This window comes from Myzus persicae, unplaced genomic scaffold, assembly GCF_001856785.1.
Source record: "Myzus persicae strain clone G006 unplaced genomic scaffold, MPER_G0061.0, whole genome shotgun sequence".
Lineage (NCBI taxonomy): Eukaryota > Metazoa > Arthropoda > Insecta > Hemiptera > Aphididae > Myzus > Myzus persicae.
Window position 1 is genome coordinate 47,875 of NW_019103980.1, and position 27,838 is coordinate 75,712.

The 27,838-nt window shown below is 33.2% G+C and overlaps 1 protein-coding gene across 1 annotated transcript; it reads right to left on the reverse strand.

Moving 5' to 3' along the window:
• Nucleotides 1–1,067: 1,067 nt before the first annotated feature.
• LOC111037174 (early growth response protein 1-like) lies at nt 1,068–26,930 on the reverse strand. Its single transcript, XM_022319564.1, has 3 exons — nt 25,902–26,930; nt 7,779–8,192; nt 1,068–2,954 (listed from the first exon to the last, which is right to left on the reverse strand). The coding sequence occupies exons 1-3, from the start codon at nt 26,245–26,247 to the stop codon at nt 1,636–1,638; spliced, it is 2,079 nt and encodes a 692-aa protein (XP_022175256.1). The 5' UTR covers nt 26,248–26,930; the 3' UTR covers nt 1,068–1,635.
• Between the last annotated feature and the right edge of the window lie 908 nt (nt 26,931–27,838).

Genomic DNA, 27,838 nt, shown 5'->3' on the forward strand with positions numbered 1-27,838 from the left:
AGGCATAACTCATATTTGATAGTGACTTAACAGGTCTGAACTCAAAATATTATAGAAGATATAAATGGTAACAATAATTATTTGAAATATCTATTTACTATATGTACCTGCTTTACCTCTTTTATACCATACGATATAGAGTATTGAAATATTGTCTAGGTCAGTAGGTAGGTGTTATAGAAAACTGCTCAATTGAAAATATTCTTAACACGATGTAATTTATAAATTAATTAGTAAAAAAAATATGATGCGGAGACACCGGTGTATTATGGTAGAAAATGGAGACATAGTATAATATTAACTGAATATAAAATAAACCCATTGAGCGATTTACCATTTGTTGTACAAACGTTCGTATACAGATACAAAAACAAGCTATTATTATTGTATAATACAAAAAATACGACTAACTTACAAAATGACAAAATGTAAGACACCAATGAATGAATAAAAAAATAAACAACATTAATTATTTTATACTTACAGTAAAACACCTTAACAGTAAGTTGTTAAATAATTGTTAATAGTTTTCAGCGTTTTTTTTTAAATTTAAAAATTATATAAAATGCTTTTACCGAAGAACAAGTAGAGTGTTAACAGAAACAGAGATTTACAAAAAAATTTACTAAACCTAATTTTGGACAATTTACAGACAAATATGGGGGAAAATAAATAAATAAATAAATAAATAAAACGAAGTATTAGTTATTTTTTTTTTGTGATTACAAAAATATGTCTTTTAAATTGTATTAATTTTATAAGAAAAGAATTCGTACCGTTTTAGCCTTCAAATTTAAATTTGTCCATAAAATAAAATTTTCAAAGAAATACCAGTAAAAATATATGTTGGAATGCAAAACAGGCATACCATAATAATAACAAAATTGAAAATTACAGTTATATTGATAAAAAGCAAATAAAATAAATGCAAAAGATAAAATAGTACATACTAAAAATGCTAAAAATAAAAACCTGGGGATATTCTAAAGCCCAACAGTATATTTTAGCAAGGAATGTATTCGTGCATTATATTTTAATCATGGTTTAATCAGGTACTTCGATGAGTTTGATTCCTCGAACCGACACAACTGCTATAAATCTGGGAACCAGCTAGGAGCAAATTAATATTAAATATTTTTTCACACAACATGAGAAACACGGCTTGACTACGGAATACATTTCTATATATTATTACGAATTCACCTATTTGGATTGACAGATTTATACGATTCACAGATTCAGATTAGTGAATAAATAAAATATCTATTGCGTTGTCAGATGTTAAAAATCCTTACTACTTGAAAAGTACACAAACAGATTTAAATTACTCTACGATGGCGTTCGCTACATTCAAGATGATCCACATTAAAGATACAAATCGTGTAGCACCAATAATTATTACAAATATAGTTATGTCCCTGTTTTAATTTTGGCGACTTCATTGCCGACGGTATAAATACTCTGTGATCCAATAATAATGATAAGATAGGAATCGTAAGATGGAGTGACTCGTACATTGGTAGTGTAACTAAACATGGTAACAGTGGTTTCTTCCGTGCCTACCTTTAGGTAGTAAGCACCTTTGCGTATGAAGAATAAAAGGGAATAATTAAAGACATATTTGTATGATTGCGTCTACATGTGACCAGTGTCACCTGTTTGGAACCCCATGTGATGCATATGTTGTTGTTGCGACGATCCTTGTTGCTGCTGGTGCTGTTGTTGCTGCTGTTGCTGTTGTTGTTGCTGCTGCTGCTGTTGCTGCTGTTGTTGTTGTTGTTGTGCTAGTAACGCCGCCATTTTGGTTTCTTTTTTCGTTCGTTGCTTCAGGTGAACTTTTGCGTGTCTCTTTTTTTCGTCACTTCTTGCGAACTTACGACCACACACGTCACATGTGAACGGTTTCTCGCCAGTGTGCGTTCGAATGTGTGTCGTAAGATGGTCAGATCTGGAGAACGATCGCATGCATATACGACACTGGAACGGTTTTTGGCCTGTGTGTATACGGATATGCCTTGTAAGTTCATCCGATCTGGAGAACCGACGGTCGCAATGCTCTACCGGACATGCATATGGTCGCTCGTGCACCGGAGTCTTGCTAGGTCTGTTTGGGTACTTCCGGGGTTTCACCGGGACTAGCTTCAGTGGTAGTGATGACTGCTGGTACACTTGCGATAGTATTTCGTGTCCTTTGCTTGTCGATGGGTTATACTCAGCTAGCTGGACGCTATTATAGCCACCCTGCGACACGCTCGATGAACCCGGGGACTGAACGTCTACGTTTACCACGTTTGTGAACTCTTGTTTGGGAATCATTTGTTGTTGTTGTTGTTGTTGAGATTGTAATTGCTGATGCTGTTGTTGTTGTTGCTGTCCACCGTATTCGACCGGTGAGTCCAACCAGTGGTATTTATTCACTGGCGATGACTGCTGTTGCATCATTTGACCACGGTTGTGGTACATGAGATCTTGGTCGTTTCCAGTCACTCCACAACTGGCATACGTGGGTGGTGCTTGTTTACCACAGTCGATACTCATTCCAAGCAATTCTACTTGACTCTGTTGAGATCTGTCTTCGTAGTGAGGACTGGAGCTGTGGTATGAGGTGGGCGTGCTCGACGGTTGAGGTTGGAGCAGGTTGAACAAAGGTGGAAATATGTTCTTGTCTGGGCTAGGCAAAAGCCACGAAGTGCTGAGGTGGTTGTTGTTATTGTTATTTGAGGAACTAGTTGAGCACGGAGCTGTTTGCATAGGACTATTAGTTGAGAACCTATAACTGATCCTAGACTGCCCTGGTGGTATACTGGAGTTAGTTGTGTACATGACGTCCTGGCCGCCATCGTCCTGCTCCGGTTCACCTCCGATGGCTTCTGTTTTCAATTGAAGCGATACCTCTAGCTTGTGTTCTATACCACTTCTATTGCTACCATTATCATCAGTATCTTGCAATGATCCTGAAAAAAATATAAAAATCTTCATATATTATTTATATAATGAACACTATATTTTTATGTACACTTATAACAATTAATCGTGTTTTTACACTTCGAAAAATAATCATATAGGTGTAAGACTAAATAGTTTAAAAACAACTTGTGACACGTGTCGGCCAGTGATTATTTTTTGTACAAAATTTGGATTTCTGCCACCATACCACATTACACATTTACACGTTTAATAATAACTACGTGCAAGTTATATATGACTATACGGTACGAGTACAAACACCAAAATTTCACTGATTGCTGCAATCCATTACTAGGTCTTACCTTTATTCATTTTGGTCACACATTTTTGTCAATTTTAGTTTTATTCCTCAATATTATCATATTTATTTTTTAACACGATACACTATATTCTATAATTTTCCAACGCTGATCACAACGCATTATAATATGATGTATACGGTGTATATTGAATGATATTATTACGTATATTATTTTGATACATAAAATATTGTGTGGAATAAAAGAGGAAACTGTAAAATGCAGAGTGAAATGATAATAATTATTGTATACGATATAAAGGATTTCAGCCGGAATCAAAATTTATCGATAATCTGTTTTTTTTTTTACCTTATCGAATTTTTGATAAATATTCACAATTGATGAATAATATTTTTAGACATCAGAATTTATAGATGTTGTGTATACGACTGTTTGTGGTTTTTTTAAACTTGTGTCACATATTTTTCGGATTATCTCGACGGCGACGACAACTGGTTTATGCTGATGGTGAATTTGTTACGTTTTTGTACATACTTTTTATTTTTATTATTCTATCATCTTTTTAACCCATTCTAAACTATGTAACCATTGCAACGCACGTACATTATGATGTTGAGCACGTATACGGTATACATAACTGAAGACCTTATTAGAGACATTCGTTAATCTGTGAAAATCCCGTATAGGTACCTACTCGGTATAATGTTGTATAAAGATAGAAATAGTAATAAAAAATCTTTTTCTGAGCCAAATATTTCAGTTTTTTTCTGCGTCCAGGGCTACGCAAACACTTAAAACGTTGTAGAGTCATTATTATTATTATTTTTTTTTTTTTTTTGTAAAGCGACGGAAATGAAACTGTCGTAGTTTTATATTAATTTCATACATTAATAACGTGAACAATAAATAACGATTGTAATAATTGTTTGAACATTTATTTTATATATTATATTAAACTAACGTAGATCTAAAATAGAGAGACCATAAACAATTAAAACTTCTGATCAATGTTTATATTAAGTAGTTTTTTTAGTATCACGTTATATTGTTATTTATACATTCTTCTGAGACTCGAAAAAAAAAATAAAACAACTGACCCAGTGGTTTGTAGACTATTGGGGATCACTATCAAGGCACCACATGCTGAGTGTTTAACTTTGGTTTTTATATAAATATACGAGTATAAACAACACTGCCACAAACTAGAATACATTATTTTTATGAAAAATATTAACGTGCGTATATTATAATGTAGTGTTATAAATCGTCCGGTAAAACCATGGGATGCCGAGAGAAAGCAAATGCCGCGACATTTTTTCCAGTTGGTTTCAAATTTTTTGAAAAAAGTAAATACAATATTATAATATTATCATCTATATATCTGTAGATGTTTGCTGTTGTCGTCGCCTAACGATCAGCGTCGTGAGCTTATCCAACATGTAATAATTCACACATAGTACACACTCGTAATACCTAAGTATATAGCCATATAGGTACAAATTTGTTTAGGGCTTATGAATTGCTGTTGTTGAAAATGTGTGACGAATTGGTGTATTGTATTAAGACAACTGTTGTATATTTTTAGGTTCATATTTCTATAATGTACTGCAGGTGGACAATGCGTAAATATGTGAATATTGTAGTATTGGTCGACTGCCAGATATTAGACGAGGTATGTTAATAATGTTAATATAATAGGTGCCTATATATATTTTTTAATTTTAAAATTAACGTCATTCTCCCCGGCAGGCAGTAACACGAATTTGTTTGAACTAATGCTTCTATATAAATTCCCAATGTTTACTCAAAGATCTAAATAAACAAATTCTAATCGTAAAAAAAATAAAATGTTTAAAAGCAAAAGTTTTTAGACACGCCATAAAGGCGGCCACTTGGCGATAAATGTATATTGTATACGGTTTACATAGTCACATGGTAATTAATACTTGTGTTGGAACAAGCGGATTATACATGTAATTAATTTACGCAATAGAAAAATATTATATTTGTTGCACAAGTTTAAGAATGCTATTGGTCATAAACTAGTAACCGAACGGCGGATACACGGCAACGCATATACGCTGTAAATCGATGGATGCACTTTCCTCAAGTACATATGTGTGTAAGTTTTCATTAACAAACACTTATAATATTAAAACTTATATTAAATATTATTAGGATCGCCAAAAATACTTTTGTGATCGTGTAATCTAAAAAAGACTACAACGGTTTGGTTCTAAGAACTATACAATGGCATTACAATCGATTATGTATTATAAAATAGATACTTTTAATTTTATCTGAGTATAGCAAGCGGTCGTAATAAAAAGTGAAATCATTCGCTTCAACTATATAACGACCTCGTCAGTTGGCTATACAGGGGTCGGTTATTTGCGGGTTGTGCGTGAACTTGGTGGGCGGGAGTGGAGAGGGGAGGGGGTTGAGTCCGCGGGTATGAAGAATATTGATTTTGACTTCATCGCATAACAACCTTCCAGGAAAAGCAATATATAAAGTACGCAAATTATTATAGAGTAAAATATTTTTCTGTCAAATTTCCACACACATACTGGTACTTACCTATATAATATATTTATAATACATGTATATTGTATATATATATATGTGTGTGTATAATAATTATATTATGTATATAGTATGAGACTCCATACCATAGAAGGGATACCTAGTTAACTTCACAGACGCCGATTATATCGCAACTCGACATTGTATTTTCCCTAAGTAGTTGTGTATAATTTATGTATGTATGTATATATATATATGTATATTGTATATATTTAAGTCCACCGGCCGCCCTTTATCGATCTTCCCCTTCAGACTCCTCCTGGCTTTTACCTAACCGTCAACTCACGACGCCACTCATTCAACGATCCAGCCCATTCATGTGGAGAGGGTCAACCTTTACCAATACAATATTCCATTATAAAATATTTAAGCCTCTTTCACACGGGCCGGCTGGTATTGATCCGCCGGCAGTGGTGGTTCGTACGCAATGCCACGGTCGCCACCCTCTAGATCGCGCTTGAAACGCACACGGCACACATACCACAGCATTCCTGGTTAGTCCATTCAACTCGGCACGACTTTTGGCCCACACAACCCCTAACAGCCCACTACACCACCACAGGAAATTCAATCTCGCGCAAGCGTTCCCCGGAGCGTCGGATCACCGAACGCCTACAATGGCATCTTACCCGCGCAACGGTTTCATTTATTTTTATTTTTGTACACTATCGATGAATTTTATTTCCAACATTTAACGATCACATATTTATCTATAGGTAGACAGGTTAAAATTAAAATACGTGCCTGTAAGTATAAGCCACGTGAGAGAGCGATGAAAATATATATAGCCACGCCGAGTCGCAGTATATATAGGTATACAACATTGTATCTACGTTTATTGGTGCTGTGGGGTGGAAACGAGAGGGAAATATATTTCATTCACCTTCCGAGCGTGCCGAGGTCACCGCAAAATCGATGAACGACTACTAGCGCGGGAGGGTCACTGACACGGGGTTGTTCAGGGGGTTATGGAAATTGTTTTCACATAATATTTCATTCATGTATACAATATGAAATGGAGAAACTACAACACTGCTAGCGCCTTACAAATTAATTATAATTTATAACCACGGGATAACTATACTGCACGCCATGTTATAATATTAGAATTTATGTTATAGTATAAATTGCACGAAAATGTAAAATGCTAAATTTCTTATATCATAAAATAGTTATTAACGTTTTGTAAGTAGGTAGATACTTTTATTTTTGCTCATCTATTGACTCAGCTTATTTTGTACTTATTTAGGTAATATTATGTATACTTAGAACTAATTTCCACTATTTTTGATTGAATACAAGACTTACATAATATAAGCATACACCATACTATAAACCTAAGTATTACCTATATAGATTGAAAGGTTATACCCACTTAAAGCTTTATTTAAAATTTGAATAGCATTTTCATATTCCGCCATTCACCAAATATTCAATTTTACGATTTATGGCAAAATGTTTTCATTTTATTTACTAGGGTATTTTAATTCGGTTTAGATAAAAATTGAAATTGCATATAATCGTATAATTCCTTGGGTGTAGACTACATAATATTACCTATTAAATATTTTATACAGTTATTCATTTTATCGTTATTTTGCTATATATATATTATATTATATTGCCTGCATAATATATATTAATATATTCACAATAATTATATTATACTATGACGTGATGGTTTTATTCGAGGTTTTATTTTGTTGAAAAATGTTTACATTTCAAAATAATAATTTTAAAATTCAAGAAAATGTGCAATGGACAAAAAATATTAAATATGAAAAGTATTAATCTCGGAAAAATGTTGAAAAAATACAAACTTCTAGTCAAATAGTAATATTTAAAAACACCCAAATCGTAATAAAATATTAAATGAGTATCTCAAGTCTCTACCTAACATGGTAAACTACCTATATATGTTTTATAATAAATATTTAAGTTAGTATTGCATGTTAGGATGGGTACCTGTTATGAGTGGCGGTTCTACGACTGTGGATGGGCCGAAAAACGAAGGAACTTCGGCGCTCGTCGTGACGGGTGTGTTGAGATCGGTGCCGGCGTTTCCCTGTGCCGGGCTGTGGCACGCCGAGTTACCGGTGCCGTGTCCGCCGTTGCCCACGTGTCCACCAGTGCCGGTGGCCACGCCGCCCTTGTACGTTTCAAAGCTGAGCACGTTAAAGTGCCCAGCCGCCGTGGTGGCCGTGGTGACGGCGGCCGCAGACTCGGCCAACAAGTACGGGTGGTGATGATGATGATGGTGATGATGGTGATGCGCATGATGGAGCGGCCCGACGCCTGGCTCAAGGGCACCGCACTCCATGATCATATCGGCTTCGGGCTGTTGTTGGTGCTGCTGGTGCTGATGCTGCTCCGGGACACCTACGGTACAAGCGTCACGCCGATCGCAATTATTATTAGCAGTGCCGGTACTGTTGTTGTTGTTGTTGTTGGTGGTGGTGTTTTGGTTGTCGTTCGCGGTACGATCGGCAACGGGTGCGCGGTCTTTCGGATCAATTATTGGGCACGGTGGCGGCGACTCTGGCGATTCGACCAGCTCGATGTCGTGGAACGGGTACCAATCGTCCGGTGGTGGCGACCACGAGCTGGGGGCCAGGGGCACGCGGATCACGCACCTGGACAGTGCCAGGCCTGAGCTGGGGGGTTGGCGCGTGCGGTGACAAAAACGGCGACGAGCGAATAAACTTTTTTTAGTAATCGTTAAGCCCAGACGATGACTGACGGTATGCGCATCAATGCGGTAAGTACACGTATTGTGTTATTATAATAAAATTATTTATAATACAAACTGTGTCAAGAAATAGCGGACGTTCAGGTTTTTGAAAAACCGAAATTATTATTTTTTTCTGAAACACGCAATATGATATCAATAGGTACACCTATAAAATGTATTATAGGTAGGCGTCGATGATATAATAATATAATAATTTATAACAATAAACGGGGGCGCGCACACTCGACGACGACGGTAAATAGGACGCGCGTTTCGTCGTTACTGCGATAGTACTGCGGCAACGCACATGACTGGGGCCGCTGCACTTGCACACACACACAAACGAAAACGTAAAACGCACACGCACACGGTCACGCACACGCACGTGATGCTGGCGCCGGTCGACTTGTTGAACTGAAGGCGCGCGCGACGCGTGTGTCGGGATACGCGGCGGCCGTACACACTGAGAAAGAGCGCACTGCCCACACCGCGGCGCGGGGCGACGTATAAGCGACGGTTTTATGAATGAAGCCCGTCTCTGTCCCATATATGGCAACGAGCGCCGGCGGTGGCGGTGCGGAGGAGGCCGGGCGGACGGCGGCACCCCGGACCAATGGCAGCGCGCCCGTAACGGTGACGTCGGCGTGACGTCACTCGCCGCAGACGACCTGCCGTACACGCACGAACCGCCGACACCGCCGCCACTACCGCCGGAGATGGTGGTGGTCGCGGTGGATGGTGGTGGTAGTGGCGGTGCTGATGGTGGTGGTGGCGTTCCGGCGATGGTGTCTCGCCGGTGGTGGTGGGGAAGGCGAGGATTTCGCGATACCTCCCCACCGCCGGTACGGTCGTCGCGCCCCATCCAACCCCCCTTCCCCCCCCTTACAAAGCCGAGTCGCAGAACGAAACCCTCCGACGACGCGGCGTCGTCGTCGTCCCTACCGCGCTGTACATAATATTATAACGTCGTTTTGGATTTCACTCGTTATAATAAAATAATAATAATAATAATATATTACATCGTATTTATTAGGTATAATATTATTATAGTGCGTCGTTTTATTTCTCTAGCCGCCGTCGATCGCGTGCGCAGGTTCAAAAATCGTTATTATTTCTCATCGTGACGTCTTACATATTATAATATATTATAATAATGTCACACAATCACACGGTGTACCTATAATAATAATAATAATAATAATAATATATCACCGTTCGCCGCACGATATTATGTCGACTGAGTGTATCTTCTTACGGACGCTGTTTTTATTATTATTTACCTACACGTCTAATCGCCGGCTTACATTTTTATTATTTCTTGTTCTGGCTTACTTTTTTACATATTATATTCGTGTACACATAAATAGTATATAAAAATTTAGACTACTCTGCGATGTAAGTATGTACTTACTTTTTCTCTTTCGAAATCGAATCCTTAACCAATGACCATGTAATAAATATATATTATATATACTATAAACCTTTACCGCTCCAAATATACCTAATTCCGTTCGTAAAGTTTGAGTGCCGATCAGCCTTTTACCGATTTTTCGTAAACAGCAATATTTCAGTGTAGGTATGGCATTTATCTATGTTTATAATAATAATAATAATAATAATAATAGTATAAACCTCACCTAATTGTCTGAAATTCTGTGGGAATTATTAATTTGATAAAAATATTATAAGTGATGCAGTTATAATATTGGTCAAAATTAATAGAAATTATTATTAACATGGCGTCTATAAACAAATAATATTGCTGAAAATGTTCTAGACGCAGGTAAATAATATATATGCAAGTATATTTCCTGCAACTGTATACACAATATTATCGACAATATTTTTGTGTTTTTTTATATTATGTGTTCAAAAATTATACTCGTAAAATGCATGAATCATAATATGTATAGGACTATATTATGTTCTATGTCCTATGTGTTAGGTACATAAGTATAGTTTAGGTACCTACTAACTACGAAAGTTAAGAGATGCAATTTAATTTTGATACTTATTATAATGTTGTTAGAAAAAGAAGAATATTGGAGTTAGAATAAATAAAATTACTTAAGTTTACGAGCCTCTGAATATTTTAGTAGACATTTGAAGGTTAGATGACAATATTGAATATAATATAGTATAACCTTTCGTTTTTAATTCAAGAACTTTATATTGGCGCACAAGTTGAGTGTTTTAAGCGAGTTTCAGGGACTTACTAACAACTCGACAATATATTGACCCATATCGAATAATTTATTAATAAAGGCTGAATACCAGGTCCTATACATTGTCAATTATATATAACTATATGCATATATGCATACACCTAATATACGAGTCTATCGTCTATGTATAAATAGGTACTGTTCAATAAGTATGCGTATAATGCCGTGTTCATTCATACGCTGTTGAAGATTTGATAGATTCCATTCGTATATAGTTGGTCGAATAGTATGTAAGTTCGATGGTATATGTATACCTAATGGGTATTTAGTATTTACTGTAGATAGTATTGATAGAACATGTATTAAAAATACATAATATCAAAGATGAGTAATTCAAATTATAACCACAAAATTGTCCAAATTGAACAAAAAATATTTTTTACAATAATATATAAAGAATAATACTGTATAGCGTATGGCGTTGCTATTTATTGTATATACGAGTATTATACTAAGTATAAATTATGGTTGTATGAAAAAATAATTATAAAAATGATAAATATTAAAAATGTACTCGGTCGTATAGGTACGCCTACGCATTAATTACGTTATATATGGCCAAAAACTAATGAATTATTTTTATTTTTAACCATCAACATTGTATTTTTAGAAAAGGCAATGTTCTATAAAAAAAAAATACGAATAATCTTTGTCTAGTGGATACCTATAATTATGATTAATATAATCTTGGTATGGAGTATTCATTTTAACAACTCATGAAAACTTTTTTCAAAACTTCTTATGTCTTTGATAATAAATAATATATTTATATATATTTTGAACTTTAGAATTTTAGACTTAATACTGACAGATATTCCAGTGTACCATCAATGACGTAGATAGCTGGTTACTCGTAGGTTATTTATATTGTCAAAAATAAACGATGTTAGTTTCCGGTGTCATTTCAAAGAAATCTCATCATTACACGGCACAATTAAAATTAAGTATGTGATGTCTTAAAAAATAAAATAAAAATATTTTTAATAAAATACCATAAGTATTATGGAAAAAATAGGATCTAAAAAAATGTCTAAACTGGCATTGAATTACGAAATACATAGAACCATAAGTTTATTTTTACTGAATTTCTGTGAAATATGAAGCATTATAGCGTATGTATAGTATCTAAGTATAGCTACGAAAAAAATTTAAATATTAGCCTGGTATAAATATAGTGTGCTTGTCACATACTCACACTTTTAACTATAACATACATAATATGTACACTTTCCTATAAAGAATAATAACTATAGGAAGTCACTCTACCTGGTTATACCTAATAGCCAATAGGTACTTAACTTTTATATCTATAGGGTAACTCGTCATAGCATCATCCAGTATTGGTGATTCTATGTGTTAAATTAGTAGGCATAACTTTAAAAATAATAGCTCAATATTAAAAATATTCTGATTCTCAGTTTTTAAAAATATGTATAGATTTCTAAGAATATTGAAATTTATATTTATAAGTAATTCTGCATGAAGTTGAACTAATTTATGACAAAAAGATATTGCATATATGATATTATACCAATAAATTAGTACGATATCATCATTTCATCTAATATTACAAGTTGTTATTATTTATTAACTGATATAAGTCAATAAACCGACTTGACACGTACCGTGAAACTGTGTGATAGGTTTTTGGTATAAATAGCATAAAATTAATCTAAATATTTTGAAAAAGTCATTGTATGTATACAAAATAATAATATACGTTATGGCAGAGAGCCAAAAGTTTCAAATTCCTAAGATTATTGTGTATTGATATACCTACAACAAAATATTAAATAACCAAAATCGTTGTGTTTTGTTTTAATATTAAATTTTTTTTTAATTTAAACTTAAAATATCTATAAAAATGTATAAGTATAATATACATATTTTTTTTTAATGTTTAGGTTATTGCAATGCAAAAAAATTGTATGGGAAACGTTGTACCTAGGTAAATAATTTTCAAACCTTAAAAATGCTTCAATTATCAAAAATGAAAATGTTATGTATTTTTAACTACAAAATAATTTACATATTTCGGTGATTTTGACGAATTTCGTAAAAAATTGAACTTAAAACTTTTATAGAAAATAATTGTTGCTGTATTTTTCGATGTTAAAAAGCGCATTGTATAAAACCGTTGCATATACATCGGAGGGGAGCTCTCAGAATCTAAAACAATTATAAATTTAAATCACTGAGTTAGTATTTTATCTATTGTATATTATATTAAAGTGTTATTGCAATATAAATTGACCAAAATAATGATTGAATAAATTGCTAGATAGTTTAATTTTATACAAACAATAATAAGGTTTCTCATCTAATTGAAAATTTTGATACAGTTAAAATTCTATTAACACTAAAATCAGTGAAATTATTGTACATTTTATAAAATCTAAACAATTTTTTCGTGATGTTATATTGTTATTAAATTTTCAACCACAAACCCAAAACGTCAAATATTTTATGTTCTGTCTTTGAGTTTGATTTGAATGTTTTATCTATTTATCCAAGTGCTCGAGTATTTATATTAAAGAAATAATACATCTAACTAATAAAAGTGGTTACCAAGGGGTTATAAAATTGGACACATTGGACGGCTCTGAGATAACATATTATATATTTATATCTGAATTATAGAACATCATTTACATTTTAAATTGTATTTTGTATAGTCTTGGAACTTAAACTGTACTTAAACAATTACCTATGCTTAAACCATATCAAAATAAAATAAAAATTGCAAGCAACTTTTGATTAACTTGTATAATAAAGAATACCTATATCGCAGCCCGCAGAACAATGAGTTTAGTTGAAATATGACACAAATTAATTTTCGTCAATGCGGAATAATGTCTATGCATGGTGTTGTATGTATTATTATTTATTATTTATAATATTATAATATATGGCATTATATATATATTAACAACTAACAAGTAGGTATTGTTCCGAGAACTATTGCACATTTTATCAAACTTACGATTGCTCAACCTATTTGAAAAGTAAATGTAATTAATTCTCAAGAGAATTCATTAAAATGTCTAAATTAATGACAATTCATCTGACGATTTATTTTCTGAATTTTTAACTTGACATGTAGTTGTGCGAATACATGAAAACTGTAGAAACTATTATTCAAATATGACGTATAGTCTTATTAATATTTTAAATGAATTAATTAGGACTTTGGTTATTATATATTTATATTTAAAATATAATACCTAGCCAGAAGCTCTGTTATACATTATACATTATATATTGCCGTTAAAGATAATAATATGAATGTGGTACCTAATACAGTAATACCTACTATATATATAATAAATCATAATATTATAGTATTTATATTGACAAAGAATTGTCTTATCTTATTACAAAATAATAATAAATTACATCTGTATACGGTTATTATGATAGGTTAATTTTCTCACCCAAAAATGGAATAAAATGTTAATAAATAATCATTTAAACCTCATATGTTTATATGTAGTAAATTAATTTGATTTATTTTTAATGAATATTTATTCGAGGAATGTTAAATGGTAGGAATATAATATATTGCCGATAATCCAAGTGTATTATAAGAGATTATTTGAAGTGGCAAAATCGAGGAGTATAAAATAAAACCATGGCTTATAGACGATATCTATATTTTACATATGTTTATACGTTTTGTAAACATTTCTGACAAATGTAATACCTAACCGAACAGGTGTAATAAATACACCCAATGCTATAATTATAGTTTACATTAATATCTCTTGCAAATAATAATACATTAATACTTAATTTACGGTGTGTATATACCTCTCCCGACGCATCCCACCGCTGTCCGCGGAATACCTACATATTAAACGTCCTGCATCGCATACTATAGGCGGCACTTTAATATTATTATTGCTTATATTTTATTCTAAACGTTGTTTTATTGAAACAGCATATTATTATTATAGGTACACATGGCGGAGGTGAGATCGAAACGCGCGCTCGAATAACGGATATATTTGTAGGTCAGTACAATACCGATATATCGGTCACTCCGCCAATACAACAACACGACCACACATAATAATATGTGTATAATGCGACCTACATAATATTATTATTGTGATCGTGTGTTTTTTCTCGCCCCCGAAGTTTTACGCTACGCACATTGCACATATATATTTTTGTGCGTATGTGTGTATAATAAGTACATAATATTATAATATATATACGCTCGATCGTGTATTGTGGAATTCAGACGGCCCACGGAATATGGTCTTCTAAATTTAAGCTGGCTAATAGCCCGGCTCGGTTATTTTGAGTACGTGACTAAGTTGTGTTAGCTGCGAGAAAAAGTAATAAAAAAATATATCGCAGTTATAATTTTTTCTTCGGCGCCTTGGCGATTTGCATTTAAACTTTTTCGTTTATATTAAGTTCTCTCATTTTTACAATCTACCTATCTTCACCCTCTTTCATCCCAATATTATCTTTATCTCTAGTATTTCGCACACAAAACAATGTTCACCAATATCTGCTTATACTCTACACATTTGTTATAAAATTAATATAATTAATAAAGCGTTTCATTTTACATTGTGTCTCGGCCGTCGGACATGGTAGTTGTAGAAGTACTTAACATATGACACAAAAATATTTATACCCACATAAGATCATTTTTCATTGTTATCGTTTATGTATAATCATTGAGTATAGATAGTATATAGTACTATCTATACTCAATGGTATAATGTATAGCAAATATTAGAACATAATGCATATTAAAATGTATCATATAATAATATGCATCATGGATATCTATGGTTTCCGATTATATTGTAGAATTTTTAATGTTCATTTTATTTTTGTCAAATATTATTCATTTTTATTTATTTTCTTCAAGACACTTCAAATTTATGCACATGTATATAATATCTACTCATGAATGCTTAAAACATCTTAAGAAGTAATAATTCTATATCATTATTATACTGCAGTCGTTTTAACTAATTTAACGTGTTATATCTTATTATGAGTTAAATATTATCTGTGTATTTATGTTGTTCGTAGTTTATAAAATAAAATAGTTTTTAAGGAATCTATTGCGAATGTTTTTCGTTATTATTGTAATAATCTTGTAAAATGGAAAATATATAATGACGCAAATCTCTAAAAATATACAATCATCTCACATCTATAGCTTGTACACTGACGTTTTCTGTTTTAATTTTGGAATCGTGATTTTCTTTTCTTCAAATCTACTCCAATTGTTTACGAAGCTTCTGAGTATAACGCAATTTAAGTGAACATGTTTCAAATTTCAATCAATTGAAAACAAATATAAAGAAACCCTGAAAAATCTGTTAATAAACCTATAGAAGGGAAACCAATGGAAATAAACTGATTGTAATAGTAATAGTACTCATGGATACTTGAAAATATAGATAATTCCTACCATTTTTTTTTTTTAATTTGGTTTAGTTGCGTTGATTAGCATTTTATATTAAAATCCGAATATTATGTTTTGTTACGAATTTAATTGTATAATTTCTTTTTTTTTCATCATGAAAAAGAAAATATTATTATTTATTATACTATATTTTCCTTCACTGAGTAGTTATCATAAATAGTTAAAACCGAAACACTCACTTTCATAAGTATATTAAAGAATACATAGGTTTTAGGTATTATGTATAAAATGATAATAATAATATTATTTATTTTTTATTTATTTTATTTACTCTTCAAGAAGATAAGGAGTTCACAATTTGAAATATACGTTCTTTAAATAATTAAAATAGTAATTATTAATTATAATATAATAATGACTGCAAGTCTTGTGTTAGTCATCATATTTTGTTGTTTCAAGTGTGCATTTGTATAATTCGGAATTACATTAAAGTAACCTTTTCCCCTTTCATGAGTGTATTTGACATAATATGTATAATCCTATGTGAATATATGGAATCTAAATCGTGGCAGTTGAATATGAATTACACAGTGCCACGACACACACACGCATATACAGACATAATATATACGCATGTGCCAATGTGCCATATAAATCGCTTATATACCTACGATGAGCTACCTCGATACGAAAGGTGTCTTTTTATTTTTTCATCTTTTCGTTTTGTTGCTTTGGTCTCTACGCTCACATAATATAATAATAATACGCATCGGTGAGTAATAAAATATCGGATTTTATCGGGTGTCTTATATATTCTCCTGTGCAAAATTGTAAAGTATAGAAATTCTTTCCGTCTCTCTCTTCCTTTCATTGACAACTCTTCCTCCTGGTTTCTCTTTTTCTCCAGACCAACCCTTCTCCCCATTAGATATCACTCTTAAATCTTTCTGTTGTTCCGTAATCCGTGGCACAGTGTACAGTAAATACGACGACTGTGTATGTGTGTGTACGCTATAATGTATATACATACGAGGATAATATAAGTGCAAAACAGGCACCGGGTTACTGCAAAAATGATAATAACTCTCGCCGTTTGGCCGCCACTGCTTGTGTGTATACTTATTATCGCACCAGACAATCGGCTTTACTATATAGTATATACTGTATACGAGCTGCTTAAACGCGATACTCTGCACCTCTGCTATATTGTCGTCTTTGCGGTGGACGTACGGGGATAGACTAAGCGTTTGTTTTATATAATATGTGTTTTATTGTTCGAGGTAAATTTTCTTTCAAACCATTGTTAAAGGCATCTTCTCGTCCATTTCTCATTACGTCCAAAAATATGATATATAGGACACATAATACTCCTGCTGTATAAAAGTACTCGACAATAATACACCAGACCTCTCAAATATCCAAAACGATCAAAACCAAACAATACAATTTAGAAACATCAATGTTAAATTATATGGTGGCTGTACAGTTATATGAATTGTATAATTGATAACAACAATAAATGTTATTATAGTTAGATATTCACTGTTATCTATTTGTTCGTATATGGTCAATTTTGTAAAGTTGGTAAGACGGTATATAGTTCAAAGAGTGTTACTATAATATATCCAACAAACATTCTTCATTATAAAATACTATTTACTCGATTTATGGAGCTTATTCATAGTCTATGTATAGGAATTGGTATGAGAAAATTGACAACAATTCTTCTGCTCTACTGTTTTGCACCCTCAGATAATCTGAGCAACCTTGATGGCTTCTGTCCAAAAATATTTCATGAGTACGTAAATTCCAAAATGGCTCCGATATTTAACATCAAAAAGTAAATATTTTGTTCATAACGGTGATATACATACCTGCAACCTACTACTATATTATATTATACTCGTGAATTATTTATATATGTGTATCTATATAATTATAAATAATATATTATAGTAGTTTATAGATTTATTAGGTACTAAAAAGATTGATAAATTGTTTTATTTATAACTTCTAGTTATAAGTCTTTAAGTTTATTAGTAAAGCAAAATAATGCCATTTTTTAACACTTTATAAGTGATCATATTAGAAACTGAAAATATCAAAAAACAATTCATACTTAAATTGTATATAAGTATAGGCTTACCTATATCCCAAGAAAGCAAGTATCACCTCCATAAAGGGAAAAATAAAATCCAAAATAAAAACAATGAACAAACTTCTGCATAAAAAAAAAAACAAATAAGTACCTATTTGTATGGCAAATGATTTTTTAAAAATAAATATCTGTTCATATACTTATTTAAACACTTATCTAAAAAGTGTTAACTCTTAAATGTAGGTCTAAAGCAAACTGTACTTTAGAAGTGGAGTGTAGCTATAGTCCATATTATAGGCATATATATATATATATTAAACATTTCTTTAATGATTTTATTTTTAACATATTTAGATACTACAGTAATTTATTGTTCTCTAATAATTATGATATACATTTTAAGTAGTAAGTGTTTACTAACCATTTTAGTTTTATATACGATGGAAAAATAGTATATAATATTAGTATATTAGGTAAATGTTTTAATATAAAAGCATATGGAAATAAGGAAAACAAATATAGGTGAATAAATAAATAAATGCTCAGGATACTATTAATGATCTAATAATTACTAGTTAAGGCTTGAGGATGAAATTTTTTTAAATCTATGATATAGATTATAGAGGTTCCTATAGTTTCAGCATTTTTTTTTCACACACATATTATTTTGTCTACCGCAATTTATTATATCAAATGTCATTCAAAGCAAATAATATGTATTGTGGTCGTGTTGATGTGTTTACCTTTAGTATATACACACGTGAAAAATGCACGTGGATTCATGACGGCGCATTGGTGGTACCAAGGGGGGAGGAGAGAAATTAAACCTACGTCATCGGCTGATTTATCGTGAATAGGTACACCGCAGATTATAATTATTCATATTTATATAATATATGACGTAGTATTCGCGTACTTTGACTAGCTCTCCGAAAATTTGTAGCACTTCTTTTTTCTGAAGTTTAAACCTATAAAATATATTATATACCATAATATTATGTTATTCTCCCGCTCTTTGAAAAGCGTTGTTTATGTTGTAAAATATACTATAATACCTAATAAGTTATATTAATACATATATACTATACATTTGAACATTTATACTCTCTAGAGGTACTTAGGTACTGTATCTATATTCTATACCAATATACCACACATGATGGCTAAAATATACACTCCAATTTGGCTTTCTTTGTGGCAACCATTATTGTAATATGGTTATGTTTTGAACAAAAGGGAATTTTACTTTTTGATATACTTATTGTATACATATGTATAAAGAATTCAATGTTTATAGAAATACGAAAAATACAGTTTTTATTATTTTACTAAATAATGATACATTATTTAAAATCAACATAATCGATGAAATTGTATTAAATAATTATTTGGAAGAATGCGCGGGCACCTACCACCCATAAATCACATTTACTAAAAAATATGATTGTTATTTGTTACAGACCCTACAATATTTTCACCTAATTAAAAAATATGATGCATCGGCTAATCCGAATATGCTAGGCCTAGGGTACAAAGGTCTCTCACAATATATACAGTAAACTTTTCACAATAACCTGCATTAAAAAATTCCTGCGCATGACACCTAGAAATACACCCCTTATTATTATACAGAGAGTTGCGGATCGTCCGCACCCACATTGGCGGCGGCGGTCGTCGGCCTCGCGGTCTTTGATCGTCCCCGGCTGTGCGCGCGTCCATATGTTATTATATAGGTATATTGTATTATTATATCGGCCGTGTGCGCATGCGCGCCCGTTTTCTAGTGAATGGGCCGTGACGTCACGCCGAACGTGTGCCGCGGCGCGTGCCTTGCCGGGTGGCGGCATTTGCCTACACCGCAGCCGCCGTTTTCGCGGTCACGGCCAACAAAGGTCGACCGCCTCCCGATTTCCACTCTAGTCAGAGGTGGCTGCGCCGACGGTCGAAACGGCGCGTAAAGTATTTCATGGCGGCGTGCGTGGGGCGCCCATTGACTATAATATTATGCCGCATAACGTTGTCCTGAAGGGCTATCCCACCACCACGTCGTCATCGGGTCAGCCGTTTTCGACTCCGGAGTCGAGAACTTTGACTTTGAACTTACCTAAAAATGGATCATTGACACATATTTTATGCTATCATTTTGATACAGTTTATCATCCACGCCAATGGTCACGCTATCGAGGCTCTTTCTTCAATGAAAAATAAAAGTTTATCATCGATTACTTATTTCGTAGTAATATATATATAATGTTAGGAATTGATACTTTAATATTTTTTATATTATATATATATATAAATTGACTGATCATTTATTAGAATATATTTTTTCGTACATAATTTTTTTTGCCAAGGATGTCTAATTCATAATTAAATATTTAATTCACATATTACTCGGCCATTATACGCATTATTTATCTTTCTCACGTTTTATACTTTATATATTATATTGTATACCTGTGAGTTTTTTTTTCTTTATTAAGCCTTTATAAAAAATTTAGCTCAACAATTAAAGTATCTTACAGATACCTATGAGTTAATGGTGTTATTTTAAATCTATAACTACCTAACCAAGAACTACCTAATCCTTCAACCACTTCCGTTAGTATGCACAATTTAAATAATTTATATAATTTAATCATCATAATATTATATTCTGGCTATAGTAAATTATTTGAATTAATATAAGCTCACGCCAAGAACGTTTATTAATCTCATCGTGTACGCTGGTGAAACAAAACGTTATAATTTATTTATACAGTTTTTACACCAATTCCGGTTAAATAGAAAATTCCGATTGGTATAGCATCCTGTTGATTGTAACTTATATAATCGTACATTTTTTAACATAGTCGTTATTTTTTTTATAAATTATTGTTTCATATATATACTATATGCTTCGTGGTATCGACTATATGTACATCGTACCTATAATATTTGAATGAAAAAACATTTGATATAATTATCCCCTCTATACGTTTATTTCTTATAGGTACATCAATGATACAATATTTAAATAATAACATTTTTCTTATTTTTTCCCATAAATTGATGGATTTAAATATTTTAGAATCATACTTCATATAAATGTAATTATTATCAATAAAATAAAATTGAATAAGTTCTAGGTACAAATTATATCACGATATGGGCGTTAGACGCTGCAGCTCAAATAATTGGGATTTAGGGCTAGAAATTATAGAACCATATTTACCTACTTATTGGTAGCATGAAGTAGTCTTTAGTGTAAATTATTATGTCAATAATAGTGAAATTTTTTTTCAACAATTTATGATGATGAATTATTAATTATTAATTGATATTTGGCAGTACCCTACAAATTTACTAAACTGAAATACCGCGGAGAAAATGCCCTTTATGCGCTTCTTAAAATGAGCCTGAATACAAAGACCGGAAATCGTATAGACATTGGAATGAGATTTGAATTATTGGAATATAGTACATTTTCAATACTTTATTTAAAAAAACATAAATAACCACATCCAGTCATCAGGTAGGAGGTATCTGTAGACTAAAAGTAAACACTGTTCATTTATTACATTATAATATATGTACATAAAAAATATGGATTCTAATATTGAATTGATTATTTTTTTTAATATGATATAATATATCATATGGCTTATACAATTATTCTAGATTCATAAAATCATTTTAAACCGAAAAAAATAATCACTTACAATATTTTTCTGCATACGCGAATAGAGCAATATTTGTACTGAAAAAATTATTAATTGAAGTATTTTACTATTAGTGCTTGAGTTTACGTAAACGTTGTAAGTTGGTACACTGCTATATTAGGGGTGGCCTGAACTTTTTTCCTATAAAGCAGCTACCTTAAATAAGTACATACCCACCAATTGTTCACACATTTTATACACGGGTCGTATAATGTGAGTATAAGTTGTAAATCTAGTCTAGCCGTCTAGACTCTAGGTCCTAGAGCCTGGAGTCATTGAGATACCCACCCCCAATTTTACACGAAATGTAATTAAATGTTAAACAGCTATTTACGCTGTCGCTGGCTATATCGATTGGTTTTATTATAATTTTTTATACTTAACGTTTTTTTGTGGTAATAATACTCAATTATTTTTCAGTTTGACAATATTTAATGATTTTATTTTTGGACATACAAATATCGTTGTTCAAAATGTTGAGACCTTTACAATACAGTATGATGGGGCCAATTCAGGAAGTGTTATTTTTTCCAAAAGATTTTTAGAAAAGATACATTTTGCAGTGAGAATTTTATGATGGTTTCACTGTTTTCTTTTCTTCGCAAAACTGTTTGGGTAAACTTCTCCCTAAGAACCGGATCGTCATTATGTTTTTAATTAACCACTATCCACACTAGGAAATACTATTAAATTGAATATGTAAACCAATTATTATAGTGCACCTCCGATTATTTTTATTATTATTATTATTATAATGTCGCCCACTCGGGACACCTTGGGTTTACTGGCCCTCTGATCGCAATTCCATATAAAGCTATACACGGCCATACCTGTTTCTTTCTTTTATTTTATGAATGTTTTGCGAAAACGAGATGTTGTTCTAACTTTACAAACCTAACTCAGGGCCTCCGAAAACCGTAGGGTTCCTCTCTATATTATTAAATCTTTATATTATTGAATAATGAAGGAACATCTAAAAAATGTCCATTCTATTGATAATATTATTTTTAGATTTTCAGTCAAAAATACTTTTGTACAACGTTATTTAAATATTTATAATATTCATGCACTTATATGTGATGATTTTTCGATTTTTTCAATAAATGTGTCACAAATCGTAAGTAAATTGTGTATTTAATATTAATATGATTATTAATGTATTATGAGTTTAGTTGTGTTGGTCGCTTGTGCGTATCTAAATATGTATTATTGCGTTATAAAGCATATTATTTGAATGCGTTTTTTTGCTTTACACTGTATATGTCTGTATACGAAATTAATTTTGGAAAATATACTGTTGAAGTATTCAATTTTACGGCATGGTTGACATATTTTATACAGTGATTTTTACCACTGATCATTATTTTAAGGTATAAAAAAACGTTTGTAATAAAACGTGATGGTTTCTTTTATATTATGTGCTGAACTTTCTGAGTGGATTTTTGGACTAATTATTGATGTATTTAAGCTATATTTAAATAATTCGAATATAAATATGAAAAATTAATATTATATTAAATATTTGGTTTGATCAAAATAGGTCTTGTACAATTGAATAGATAGAGAAACTGTAATTTACTTAAATATTAAAATTTTTGTAAGGCCTTAAGTGTGGTGTACATTTACGTATTTTCTACTCGCATAATAAACTTATCAATAGAGTATAGACAATAAAGGGTTAATAAAGGTGGTAAATCCCATAAAACCGTATTTACAAGTGTGGTAACATTAACGAAACAACCAATTAATTATTAAATATAATAACAAACTTTCTCTTTTTTTATTTTTCAATAATGCTTTGACTTTAATTATATTCAAGTAACAATATTGTAAATTTCAAATAATCGTCACTACATTTTTATATCAAAGTTATTATACATTTAAACCTATACCTACTGATGTATATTATTACATATTACTGTCAAATGTATTCATTTAAATTGTATTGATTGTGTACAGTATAGATCATGTTGTTATGAGGAAACTTTTCGATACAGCGGGATGAGTGTATTTTAAAATGAATCGATCTAGTATTGTGTTTTGTACATACAGACAAATCATTTCCGATGAGAGTAAATAAGTAATTAATTACCTATACATCTATATACATTAAACAGCTAGTGTGACAGTGTCGTAGAATATTGTTCGATGACTCTGTGATAATGTGGAACACAAACTACCCAGTAAAGTTTGAATAAGACTTGTCATTTTAAAATATCGATATTATTTCTACTTCTTTTTTTTGATTTATCGAAATGGACATCCGTAAAATCTAAAAGACTAAGTTTCCAATAGAGCTGACTCATCTGGTTGACGTGAAGGAAAAAAACAAACTCGCGAATACACCCGCCAGCGGTTTCAGAGCTATTTACAAATCGAAGTACACTCACCGATGCCATAATCAATTATAAATACCAGTAATTATAATTATGTTTTGCTCGTGCGCACGCTTGTGGTGTATTTATGTATACAAGAGCCCCGAAGGGAAGAATATACGTAAAATATATTATAATATAATGCGTACACGATATTATCTGTACGTGGAAATTTCATCAATCAGTATACACCATACTCAGCTTGAGATAAAACGTCCCTCGAGCTAATAACCGCCCATAACGACTGACTTTTAGACTTTAGTTGACAGTGTAACGGATTTTATGGTTAATATAGTCCTTAACGTTATAATAGTTCTACATAATTTCCTATTATAAGAGGACATGAACTTCATATTTTTAACAAAATAATATTTCAAAAGATTTTTAAATTTTGATTATTTTTTAAGTATTAGTAAGTAGTAATATAATCATATTAAGTTTATTTCCGTGTATGGACATTTAATTAATCAATGGTTTTCTGAGACATTCTAATAAAATATTTTATTTATATTAACTTTACACGATGAACTGTAAATGTACAGCAGTAATATTTATTGTACGGTATGTGTACCTTAATTCGTATAATATACTCTAGAATGTATATAGTCATATGGTTCATTATTCTATTTATCTTACATGAAATCAGATTTAATATACGCAGTGGCTGGTTTGCAATAGTTATTAATGAACAAATAATTTATAATGATTACTGTTATTTTTTATTAGCTTCTAACCAAAAGTTATTATATCTCAACAATTAATTGGGTATAGATACAGAATAATAAAAAAAAATATTAATTATTGTTATAATTATAGTTTAATTTATTAAATATGAATCGTTTATCCACAACGAATTCTCTTGTTGATCCGTTTTCAACTTGCAAGAGAAACAAATCAGATACAGGTACCTCACATAATATTTTCGTTACCTCTATAGTATCTAAAATTGGTAAAAAAATCACCGTTTTCAAATCCAATAATTACCTATCTAAATACCCAATATGTACATTTTTTTTTCAAAAAAAGTATGTAATTAAAATATATATCCATCAAGATGTAATTAAAAGTAACTGCAAATTACTGTTTCAAAATGGTTGTAATACAATGGACGAATTAGATTCGATCATGACTTGTTATTGTAGTATGCAGCAATGATGATACATTTGATATAACGTACTAACGTTTATGAAAACCATCTTCCATTGATAGACACGCTCCACTCATATTATATGCTATCGTTCGCGTTTCTATAGGTATTGATATAGACGATATAGTACTTATTAATAGTAAAAGTTACCTTATCTTCCAAACATTGTTTAATGTTATAACGTACCTATATTTAACTATAATAATATTATTACGTCGGACTCGTGCGTATACGGTATTACGTAGGTATTGTCACATTTCCAGGGTTTATTCGTCATCGTCGTCGTCGTCAAAATCGCACGCGCATTTCGGGGTTCGGTACCGTTATAAATTAAGGAAGAGGGGGTGTCCGGGTTTTGAGGGATATAGCGATGGTCGTAAACGCGAATTATAGCATATAGTGGTTGTACGTACCTGTTGCAACTGTGCCTCCACCACCACCTCCGCTTCCACTGCCGTCCAACCAATCGGCGAATAGCCAATCGTCCGTCACTGCGGTCGCGGCGACGGCCGCCGTGGAATCCCTTCCGTCAACCACCTCAACCACCGACGCCGCTGCCGCCACCGACGAAGACGCGGCTGCAGCCGACACCGCCTGAAGTCTGTGCAGCGCTCCGCTGGTGACGGTGGCCGTGGCCACGGTCGGCGGCGGAGGCGCCGGTGGAGATGGCAGCCGGCCGTCACCGTCCAACCCCCGCCGGCGCCTGTTCCGCAGGGACTTGCGTTCGCCTCCGCCGTCGCCGCCAACATTCTTTTTCATAGCCCGCGCAACTTCGCCGTCTCACGTCCGCGGTGACAACCATGGCCACCGTCACCCGCCGACCATCGGGCACCCGCGTCGCGTGTATCGGATAGACCACGCGTATTATCGTCTAATGAGCAGCTGTGCATATAGAGTATATTGTGTTTATAACAAGACTCCTATTTTGCGTATTAATTATAATGTACAGTGACGGCGAGCACGCACCTCGTCGACCGACCGAACGACAAGCGTAAACGAAAATTCGAAAACAAAATATTATCGACGAAAAAAAACTACGAGCGGGTGCGTGACTCGGCGTCTATGTTTGCAGCAGTGAACGAGAGCGGTGGGAGGGGGGGGGGGTACTGCAAGAAGAAGATTCAAAACGTACGCACGCACACACGCACACACACATACACGCACACGCGCGCGCACACACACACACACACACACACACACACACACACACGCACACGTATGTATGTATACACTACTTATAATGCGGTCTGTGGACGACGACGGCACTGCAGTCCACGTGGAATACGCGACGGACGAGACGATAATATTATATTATTATGGTCGCGTTGCGCGCGTGCATGCGGACAACCGCAGCGGCGGTATAATGACAAATACGCGCGATATTAATAATATTACGTAGGTACAAATTTCATGTGCGCGCGCGTCCGCACCTGTTGGCGTTCTGGTCGCCGTTCGGATAGGGTGTGCGCGCCGAGGACTTTTTACGCGACGGCCGGTCCTCCGCGACGGCTGTGCGTGTGGCCGCCGACCGACCGGCCGGCCGTTGCCTATGCGGCGCGACCGGTGAACGGTGCCGCCGCACAGAGCCGATGGTGTCCGTAGGCGGAAAACCCAAGGCAACAACTCCGTAAACGAAACGCGCGGCGGCTGTGGTTTTCGTCGGTCCGCGGGCGTACGGCACGCTGACGTCACGGCCGTGTTCGCCGACGAGCATGACGTCACGCGCGCCTCGGCATTGCGCGCGCGAGTCTTGACGCGCCTCGCCGATGCCGCACGACGCAAACGCCACTGTACATCATACTCACAGTTCATAACTGTATTATAACTACACCATATTCATGTCGTCATTATATTATTGGATATCATTGTATTACGATGGGTTCTTGTGGTGATTGGATATTTGGATGTCGTTGTCAACGTGTCCGTTGATTTAAATGTCTAGAATAGTGTTGGGTTCCAAAGATTTAGTGAAAATGTTATGTACGCAGACATACTAGTCTAATACACACCATGAGAATAATCTCGTGTGTAATAAATAATAATATGTAACTTTTATATCTATAAAAATACTTTGATAAAGGTATACAAGCGGTTTGGTTGGCATCATCCTCGTTAGTCGTATTTTTCATAACAAATAATAATATTTTTTGGGCGTCCACTTTTATTAATATAGGTATACCTATACACACAATAAACCTATCAATCATCCGTTGCAATATCAGTCTTATGAGAATAAAACGAGATTATAAGTATACTATTTTCTTTTGCAGAACAGTTAATACCTAGTCAGATATTGAATTTTCTGAGGTTTTTAATTTTTTTTTTATAAATCAACGTTAAACATATACTA

Bases quoted from the DNA above. Each gene is read 5' to 3' on its own strand.
- LOC111037174 (XM_022319564.1), bottom strand. From the start codon at position 26,247: ATGAAAAAGAATGTTGGCGGCGACGGCGGAGGCGAACGCAAGTCCCTG. The intron at 8,193-25,901 runs GTACGTACAACC...CTTGTACCGTAG, and splicing joins TGGAGGCACAGTTGCAACAG to GTGTCCCGGAGCAGCATCAG. The intron at 2,955-7,778 runs GTACCCATCCTA...TATTTTTTTCAG, and splicing joins AGAACCGCCACTCATAACAG to GATCATTGCAAGATACTGAT.